Genomic DNA, 10,647 nt, shown 5'->3' on the forward strand with positions numbered 1-10,647 from the left:
GGTCAATCTGTCTCTATTCTTAGTAGCCATATCCACTTTTACAGGCTTCCCTAAACCTCCCACAATCTTGAATAGACTTCGTTCACCCCAATACTTAAACTCCAACTTCACCCTCACCCATGTAGGGACAGTCTTGAGGTCATCCTTATGAATCTCCAGATCAGGTGACCATGGCTTGAGGAACATAGGCTTCTTGTCAAAAAATGGCATATCACTGTTTAGGATCAAATCACGCTTCTCCATTGATTTGAATCTTATCAAATAAACGCCAAATTTGACCATCACTACCTTGTCTACGCCTTCATTCCTCCAAATTCTTCGGCAAAAACCATCCATCACATTAATAGGTGGATTCGCCCCTGCTACATACCCCAGAACAGCTGAATTCCAATAATCAATCTCAGATTGAATATCCTCCAATTCAATTTTGATCGGATTATCAACTTTCAATTGATTTACTTCACTTCCACCTTTTCCAAAATTCAATTCCTCCACTTCAGGATCCACAACATTATCCAGATTATCATTCAGTTCATCATTCCATTGTAAATGTTGTTTATACTTGGATTAATTGAATGAAGTATTATTTTTGAATTTCCTGATTTGTGTTTCGTCGATTGGACGCTAAGTTTGATTTTATTTCATTATTGAGTTTGGTATTTATTCAATTCATGTGTTCATTTGTTTGAATTACAAAGTTTAATCTTTATACTTGTAGTAGTGCACGATTACATGTATGAATTATTTAAACTATGCTAAATTGCTATTCGGCACGGCGTTTAATAGTCGATTAGAGTTAATGACTTAATATAGCTAGTGTGAGTGGCTCATATCTTAGTTCTATTAAGTAAATGAATTGATCTAATATAACAAGTTCATTGGGGTTGGTTCTATTTTAGCAAGATTCTAGGTTTCTAGTGAGCAAAATATCGAATAGATCGTGGCATTGATTCTTCAACCTAAATGCTAATTTGTATATTGAAGGAGACTGTAATAAAGGTAAGAAGAAACTAATATGTCTTTAGTTACTCAATGATCGAATTAAAACGTTGTCAACTTGCTTGTCGTTACTTGTAAATAGTAGGTTAGCAGTCTTTTTAATTAGTTTAAGTAGTTCTTATCAACGAAATCCCCCTTCACTCGTATATATGTACATAGCGTAAATAATAGTGTAATACTCCGTATTTTTAGTAAGTTATTAGTTATATTTTTTTAAAAGGTTTTATATACTAAAAAGGCTTTTATTAATTATTAAGGCTTTAAATAGGCCTTTGTATTAAATTATGGGGTTTTCAAATAAATTCTAGCCCAAATTATATACTGGGCCTAAGTTTATAACTTGTAATCCAAGTAGTTAGAAGATATTTTAAAAAGAAATTTCAAAAAGAATTTACAAAAGGTTTATAAAAGAAAAAAAAAAAAAATAAATAAAAAAAATAAAAATAAAAACTTTATCACAAAGCAAACTCACGCACAGCGTGAAGTTTGTGATTAGTTGCCTACTTGGTTATTTGTTATCTTTTGGTTATTTGGTTGTTTATCTTTTGGTTAATTAGCATCTAGACTATTTATCTTGTGGAATATTCCTCTATTCTACCTATATTATCATAAAAATATTTTATCCTAGCTAACATTAATTATCTTTCTCAAAAATCTATCTTTTAGTTCCTATTCCTATTCTTATCCTATTTACCCCAACTAGTATAAATAGGGGTCTCCACCCACCATATTCTACACACCAAATTTGAGGAATAAATCTATTTTCTCAAGTTTAAACTCTCTCTCCCTCTTAGCCTACCTTCTCTATTTTCCTCCCTATTAGTTATTATTTTGAAGGTGCGTGTATATGTAGATTTCTATATATTATTCTGCATACCTAGTATCATGTTTATAGGGTTATTAGTGTGGATTAAAAGACATGTTTTTATGAGTTTTATTATTAACTTTAATTTATGAGTTTTGATGAATGCGTTAAATTTATAAACTTACCATAAGCATGTTAGTAGTTCTTGCTATTAGTCTAATGTTATATTACGTAACCGTTTTTTTAGAAGGATCTAGTAGTACATCTTTTTGGACTTTGAAACCTGTTATTATTCTAAAAGTTAGATCATGTAATTGATCTTTAAAACTTATTAATGCACACTTGTCTTAGTTACCTGCTCATGAACTTTGTGAAATTCCATGCGTCGATATAGCATAGTAGTACAACATTATAGTGCTCAGATTACATTGTTAGTTTGACTTATGATCTCATCAATTTACAAATCTTAGAGTATGGTAAAATTAGTTTCAAGGATTTTGTGAACAAGTCGCTATATTACGCCACTATTGGGCTAAAATTATAAGTACTATTATTATTATTTACAAAGAAAGATTATTTGATATGAGCAAGTTATTAATATTATGTCTTTTATATGGCTAAAGTTTTATAAAAGAATTACTATTCTTTTAAAGGAGGATTATTTCCGAAAGATTTTTCTTAGTTATATGATCTTTTATGATCACAATTATAAAGAGGCCACGGCTTGTTATTTATTAGCAAGAACGGTAGCTATTATATTTTACCCATGTACTTTTTGTATAAGTCATGTGGACAAGGTAGTTTCCCTCGTAATAGACTCAGTAAGGAATACTAAACTTGGGGGGTGTGCACACTTTAGGAAAGGTACTTAGGCAAGGAAAAAGGAGTTTTATTAAAGTTATATACTTTATAGTATACAAGTATCCAAGGAATTTATAAGTATTCAAGAAAGGTTTATATGAATATTCTTTTGAATGTTTAATAGAGTGTTTAATTTCCGCATATACATGTACTCAGTATTTTTACTGACACGCATTTTGTTTTGTTTGTTTTATGGCTTTGTCCCTGTGATGATCCTTTTGGTGAGCAGATTTTTCAGGTTGACTGATGCATACTACATATGGGGAGCTAGTGAGGATTACTACATAGCTTAGTTTAGTAGTCATTATGTTTTATATTTCCCTTTGTCTTAGTTGAAACAATAATAAATTTTTATTTATCAATAAAGAGAAGTTATTTTATTAATTCCGCTGCATTGTTAATTTAGTAGTTAGTAGTTTAGCCTTTAACGTTATCACGTGGCGGTAATACTCTCAAGTTTCTCAAGTGTTTATATTAAAATATATTCTTTATAAAGAGAGAAATTTGGGGTGTTACAAAGTGGTATCAAGAGCCTTTAGGTTTATTAATGAGAGTCTGGGTAGATTTAGGAAGGGCATATAAGTTAGAGTTTCGCATTTTAGTGCATAAATTTTTTGCATTTTATTTGCATAAATAAAGTTATATGCATTTTATTTGCATAAATAAAGTTATATTTCCAAATATAAATATTTTCCAATTTATTTATTTTGAAGAAAGGAATAAGTGTGTGGCTTTATTTTTCTGAGGAAAGTTCTGGCTAAGGAAAGACTTGGTACTTAAGTTGGCCGCATGTGCCGCACCTCTCTTTCCTGGGAACTCCCTCGATTAATTTTTCCATACACGAAAAACCTGTATTCGAAATAAAAACTCATTATACATATTATATATACTTAAATTTTCGAAAAACAAATAGTTTGAAATTTTTCTCGATTATTGTTCTTATGATAATTGTATGACATTCTGTCTAGCGAAATATGAAAATATTATTACTTTTCATAAGGAAGGAGATTTTTTTTAGTAGCTTGAATAATTAGTAGTTCTGTAATTAGACTACTACTCCTTATAAATGTTAGCATTCCTTTTCAAGGATTAATGAATAAAAGTCTAGTTTATTCTTTTTATGTTATGTGCAATTTGTCAATCATATTATGAATCATGATTGTTGTATGAATTACAAATTTAGTAGGATCACTTAATAAGTAGTTTGTTCCTTACTCAGGAAGAAATGGCCAGTAGACCCGGAAGTAGATCCAAAACTCGAGCAACTCTTAAGGAGTTGACCTCTCTGACCAAGAATTTGGCTAAGGCTATGACTTCTCAACTGAACCGTCAACAAGAACCTGACCTAGCTGGCGAGGTGTTTAAGAAAGTAGCCTCTAGGAATCCACCTGTCTATGATGGAAAAGAGGACCCAGCCAGTCTTGAGAACTGGATTAGAGAGTTTGATAAACTGTTTACTGCTGTTAGGTGTGATGATGAGTTGAAAATCAACAATGCTACATACTATCTAAGAGAGGAAGCTGATTTATGGTGGTCCCAAAGGAAGGAGTCTTTAGCGACTCAAGAGGATTTTGGGTGGGAGCAATTTAAGGAAGCTTGAGAACCAAGTTTTACCCACCTCACTTAAGGAAAAAGAAGTGCCTAGAGTTTACCAACCTAAGGATGGGGACCATGACTGTCAATGAGTACTACTCTAAGTTTTAGAGTTAAATGAGGTTTGCACCTGAAATGGTTCCAACTGAAGTTTTGAAGGCTCAACGATTTGAGCAAGGGTTGACCTTGTCCATTCAAGGGAAATTGGGAGGGGCTAACTTTAATAGCCTTGAGGAAGTGTATGGGAGAGCTGCCCATCTATTCGGGATCAAGGGAAGAGAGTTGGAAGTGAATCCTGGAGATAAAAGGAAGGGGTCTAGTAATGGATTTCAAGGTGGAGATAAGCGTCAAAAGACTAATGGGGGATTCAAGCAAGGAAATAATGATAAAAGTAATGGGAATAACAACAATCGTAGTCAATCTGAAAATGGAAAGTCCAAGATAGTCTACTACTGCAAAAGATGTCCAAGAAACCACCCAGGAAGGGACTGTGAAGGAAATCTGGTAACTTGTAGGATCTGTAGCAAGTTAGGCCATAGAGAATATGAGTGCTTCCAGAAAGACTCGGCATCAGCAAATCCTAAGCCGACCCAGAATCAGGGAGGTAATGGGAACAAAGGACTCCAACAGCAAGTGGTGACCCATAATCGTGTTCCTCCTAAGAATGGGAACAAAGGAGACAATCAGGCTAAGACAAATAATCAAGGTCGAGGTTTGTCATGAGCAATCGTGAGGCTGAAACGACTGCAGGTGTAGTGACTGGTACTTTCTTCATCTCTTCTATTCCAGTTAAGATTTATTTGATTCAGGAGCTTCTCACTCTTTTATTTCGAAAACCTTAGTGGAAAACTTAAGTTGGGAAAACCCGAACTTAAAGCATGGATATAGTCATACCTTCTGGAGATGTCATTAACGTTTCTAAGCTATATAGAGATGTCTTAGTGACTATAGCAGGGGTAGAATTTCCTTCAGACTTGATTGAATTTGAGTTAGATGACCTAGATGTCGTTATGGGAATGGATTGGTTGGGAAAATTCAAAGCCCAAATAGAAACTGCAGAGCCCAAAAAGTGACGTTGAAAGGCCCAAAAGGAGTCAAAGTAACCTATAGAAAAATCAGTCAGAAGCCCAGTCCAAGAATGATTTCTGCTAGACCAACTCAAGAACTTATATAAGAAAGGGGTATCCACTTTACTTGTGTAGTATACAAAGTTGAAGTAGAAGGAGAAAAGATGAGAGAATCTTTCCTGTAGAATGAATTCATGGATGTCTTTCCAGAAGAAATCCCTGGAATGCCTCCAATAAGGGAGTGGAGTTCACCATAGACCTAATGCCTGGAACTGGCCCAATATCTAAAGCACCATATCGTATGGCTCCAGCTGAAATGAATGAGCTTAAGACCCAATTAGAAGAGTTATTAGGAAGGGCTACGTAAGGCCAGTGTATCCCCATGGGGTGCGCCTGTCTTGTTTGTAAAGAAGAAGGATGGTAGTCTAAGGTTGTGCATGCTACCGTGAGTTAACAAGTGACCATCAAGAATAAGTATCCTCTCCCAAGGATCGATGATTTGTTTGACCAACTGAAAGGAGCTGGAATTTTCTCTAAGATTGACTTAAGGTCAGGGTATCATCAGTTAAGAATTGCTGATAAGGACATTGCTAAGACCGCTTTTAGGACACGTTATGGCCATTATGAGTTTACAGTAATGCCTTTTGGATTGACTAATGCGCCAGCAGTGTTTATGGATCTCATGCATAGAATTTTTAAGCCATTCTTAGACCAATTTGTGGTAGTATTTATAGATGATATATTGGTTTACTCTAAGAATAAAGAAGAGCATGAAAACACCCGAATAATTTTGTCAACCCTCCAGCAGAAGCAATTGTATGCAAAGTTTTCGAAGTGTGAGTTTTGGTTGGAAAAAGTGGCATTTCTAGGCCACGTCATATCTAAAGAGGGTGTTGCCGTTGATCCAGCAAAGATTGAAGCCGTTAGTGAGTGGCCTACTCCAAAGAATGTGACTGATATAAGAAGTTTTCTAGGTCTGGCAGGTTATTACAGACGTTTTGTTAAGGATTTCTCGAAAATAGCCCGACCAATGCCAACCTTATGAAGAAGGAGTCCAAGTTTATTTGGAGCCCAGAATTGAGAAAGCCTTCACCATCCTAAAGGAAAGACTAACCACAGCCCCTGTGTTATCCTTGCCTGATGGGAGTGATACTTATGAAGTATATAGTGATGCATCTAAACATGGTCTAGGGTGTGTTTTAATGCAAAATAGAAGAGTCATTGCTTATGCATCAAGACAACTAAAACCATATGAAGTCAACTACCCTACTCATGACTTAGAGTTAGCCGCAATAGTCTTTGCTTTAAAGATTTGGCGTCATTATTTGTATGGGGTGACATGTAAGATATACACAGATCACAAGAGTTTGAAATACATTTTCACCCAAAAGGATTTGAATATGAGGCAAAGGAGATGGTTAGAATTCATAAAAGACTACGATTTGGATATCCAATACCATGAAGGGAAAGCCAATGTAGTGGCAGATGCCTTGAGTAGGAAGACAAGTCATACCTTAAGCACTATGGTGGTGGCAGATCAACTGTGTTTAGACTTTCAGAAGATGAATCTTGAAGTTATGCAATATGGAGAAGTAGAGAAAATGTTTAGTGCATTGACCCTGCAACCCTCGATGTTTGATCAAATTAGGGAAGCTCAATTAAAAGATGAAAAGATGAAAAAAATAAAGGAAAAGGTGAGGGAGGGTCATGCTGGAGACTTCGAAATTCATGAAGATGGAAGTTTAAGAATGGAAGGAAGGTGGTGTATACCCGAAGCTTGTGAAGATTTGAAATTGAAAATCATGGAGGAAGGTCATAATTCTCCATATTCGATGCACCCAGGGGTGATAAGTTGTATAAGGATTTAAAGAAGAATTTTTGGTGGGCTCGTATGAAGTTGGACATAGCTGAATTTGTTTCCAAATGCTTAACATGTCAAAAGGTGAAGAGTGAACATAAAAGACCCCAAGGAAAAGTCCAACCTTTAGATGTGCCAGGATGGAAGTGGGATTCCATTTCGATGGATTTCGTTGTTGCTTTACCTAAGGGTAAATCTGGGAATGATACGATATGGGTAATTGTCGATAGGTTGACCAAGTCTGCAGTGTTCATACCTATGAAGGCAACATGGTCGATGGATCAACTAGCTAAGGCCTATATCAAGCATGTATTGAGAATACATGGAGTACCGAAAGATATTGTGTCTGATCGAGATTCCAGATTTTTGTCTAACTTCTGGCAGAAGCTACAGCAAGCCTTTGGTTCGAAGCTATTAATGAGTACTGCTTTTCACCCAGCCACTGATGGTCAGACTGAAAGGACCATACAAACCTTAGAAGATATGTTAAGAGCTTGTGTCATGGAATATCAGGGTTCATGGGAAGATCATCTCGATTTGATAGAGTTCTCCTACAATAACAGTTATCATTCAAGTATAGGCATGGCACCATTCGAGGCTTTATATGGTAGAAATGTAGAAGCCCATTATGTTGGAACGATATAAGTGAAACAGTTGTACTTGGCCTGAATTGATTGAAGAGACCGTGCAACAGGTTAAGATGATCCAAGGAAAGATTAAGGCAGCCCAAGATCGTCAGAAAAGTTACGCTGATCTGAAGCGTAGGGAAGAAGAATATGAAGTGGGCGAAAAAGTGCTTTTGAAAGTATCACCAATGAAGGGTGTGATGAGGTTTGGAAAGAAAGGGAAGCTCAGCCCTAAGTTTATAGGCCCATATGAAATATTGGATAGAGTTGGAAAAGTGGCCTATAGGCTAGCACTACCCAGTGAATTAAGCCGTGTTCATAATGTGTTCCATATATCCCAGTTGAGACGGTATATCCCAGATAAATCGCATGTGTTGCAACCTGAAACAGTTCAAATTGATGAACTTGTCTTATGAAGAAAGGCCTATTAAGATTTTAGACAGTAAGGTTAGAAGTACCCGGAATAAGGATGTTAAAATTGTTAAGGTGCTCTGGTCTAATCAGAAGTCTGAAGAAGCAACATGGGAAGCAGAGGCTGACATGCGAAAGAAATATCCAGAGTTGTTTGCAGAAGGTTAGTAGTAGAGTTACGGGGACGTAACTCCTTTTACGGGGGTAGAATGCGATAGAGTTTCGCGCGTTTGACTTAGAACCATATTGTTTGGATTTTTATGAGCTATTATGAGAATCAACTTACTTTTATAGGAAGTTGGTGGTATAGTGTCTTACTTGCTTTGTCTCTTGCATTGCTTGCATTAAGTTTCGAGGACGAAACTTCTTTTAAGGGGGGTAGTCTGTAATACTCCGTATTTTTAGTAAGTTATTAGTTATATTTTTAAAAGGTTTTATATACTAAAAAGGCTTTTATTAATTATTAAGGCTTTAAATAGGCCTTTGTATTAAATTATGGGTTTTCAAATAAATTCTAGCCCAAATTATATACTGGGCCTAAGTTTATAACTTGTAATCCAAGTAGTTAGAAGATATTTTAAAAAGAAATTTCAAAAAGAATTTACAAAAGGTTTATAAAAGAAAAAAAAAAAAAATAAATAAAAAAATAAAAAAAAAAACTTTATCACAAAGCAAACTCACGCACAGCGTGAAGTTTGTGATTAGTTGCCTACTTGGTTATTTGTTATCTTTTGGTTATTTGGTTGTTTATCTTTTGGTTAATTAGCATCTAGACTATTTATCTTGTGGAATATTCCTCTATTCTACCTATATTATCATAAAAGATATTTTATCCTAGCTAACATTAATTATCTTTCTCAAAAATCTATCTTTTAGTTCCTATTCCTATTCTTATCCTATTTACCCCAACTAGTATAAATAGGGGTCTCCACCCACCATATTCTACACACCAAATTTGAGGAATAAATCTATTTTCTCAAGTTTAAACTCTCTCTCCCTCTTAGCCTACCTTCTCTATTTTCCTCCCTATTAGTTATTATTTTGAAGGTGCGTGTATATGTAGATTTCTATATATTATTCTGCATACCTAGTATCATGTTTATAGGGTTATTAGTGTGGATTAAAAGACATGTTTTTATGAGTTTTATTATTAACTTTAATTTATGAGTTTTGATGAATGCGTTAAATTTATAAACTTACCATAAGCATGTTAGTAGTTCTTGCTATTAGTCTAATGTTATATTACGTAACCGTTTTTTTTAGAAGGATCTAGTAGTACATCTTTTTGGACTTTGAAACCTGTTATTATTCTAAAAGTTAGATCATGTAATTGATCTTTAAAACTTATTAATGCACACTTGTCTTAGTTACCTGCTCATGAACTTTTGTGAAATTCCATGCGTCGATATAGCATAGTAGTACAACATTATAGTGCTCAGATTACATTGTTAGTTTGACTTATGATCTCATCAATTTACAAATCTTAGAGTATGGTAAAATTAGTTTCAAGGATTTTGTGAACAAGTCGCTATATTACGCCACTATTGGGCTAAAATTATAAGTACTATTATTATTATTTACAAAGAAAGATTATTTGATATGAGCAAGTTATTAATATTATGTCTTTTATATGGCTAAAGTTTTATAAAAGAATTACTATTCTTTTAAAGGAGGATTATTTCCGAAAGATTTTTCTTAGTTATATGATCTTTTATGATCACAATTATAAAGAGGCCACGGCTTGTTATTTATTAGCAAGAACGGTAGCTATTATATTTTACCCATGTACTTTTTGTATAAGTCATGTGGACAAGGTAGTTCCCCTCGTAATAGACTCAGTAAGGAATACTAAACTTGGGGGGTGTGCACACTTTAGGAAAGGTACTTAGGCAAGGAAAAAGGAGTTTTATTAAAGTTATATACTTTATAGTATACAAGTATCCAAGGAATTTATAAGTATTCAAGAAAGGTTTATATGAATATTCTTTTGAATGTTTAATAGAGTGTTTAAGTTTCCGCATATACATGTACTCAGTATTTTTACTGACACGCATTTTGTTTTGTTTGTTTTATGGCTTTGTCCCTGTGATGATCCTTTTGGTGAGCAGATTTTTCAGGTTGACTGATGCATACTACATATGGGGAGCTAGTGAGGATTACTACATAGCTTAGTTAGTAGTCATTATGTTTTATATTTCCCTTTGTCTTAGTTGAAACAATAATAAATTTTTATTTATCAATAAAGAGAAGTTATTTTATTAATTCCGCTGCATTGTTAATTTAGTAGTTAGTAGTTTTAGCCTTTAACGTTATCACGTGGCGGTAATACTCTCAAGTTTCTCAAGTGTTTATATTAAAATATATTCTTTATAAAGAGAGAAATTTGGGGGTGTTACAAATAGTGTAACTTTGTATATAATATTTGTA

At 34.4% G+C, this 10,647-nt stretch overlaps 1 protein-coding gene and 1 long non-coding RNA gene across 2 annotated transcripts; both read left to right on the forward strand.

Annotated features, from left to right (window-relative positions):
- Positions 1 to 1,166: 1,166 nt before the first annotated feature.
- LOC130590967 (uncharacterized) lies at positions 1,167 to 3,042 on the forward strand. Its single transcript, XR_008968857.1, has 2 exons — positions 1,167 to 1,836; positions 2,895 to 3,042. It is a non-coding gene; the product is annotated as an uncharacterized LOC130590967 (long non-coding RNA).
- A 3,806-nt stretch (positions 3,043 to 6,848) lies between these two features.
- On the forward strand, positions 6,849 to 8,388 carry LOC130591092 (uncharacterized). The gene is made up of 4 exons (XM_057394005.1): positions 6,849 to 7,169; positions 7,268 to 7,813; positions 7,878 to 7,964; positions 8,200 to 8,388. Exons 1-4 carry the CDS (start codon positions 6,849 to 6,851, stop codon positions 8,386 to 8,388), a joined length of 1,143 nt encoding a protein of 380 aa, XP_057249988.1.
- Positions 8,389 to 10,647: the final 2,259 nt, after the last annotated feature.

Source organism: Beta vulgaris, chromosome 4 (assembly GCF_026745355.1).
Source record: "Beta vulgaris subsp. vulgaris cultivar EL10 chromosome 4, EL10.2, whole genome shotgun sequence".
Lineage (NCBI taxonomy): Eukaryota > Viridiplantae > Streptophyta > Magnoliopsida > Caryophyllales > Amaranthaceae > Beta > Beta vulgaris.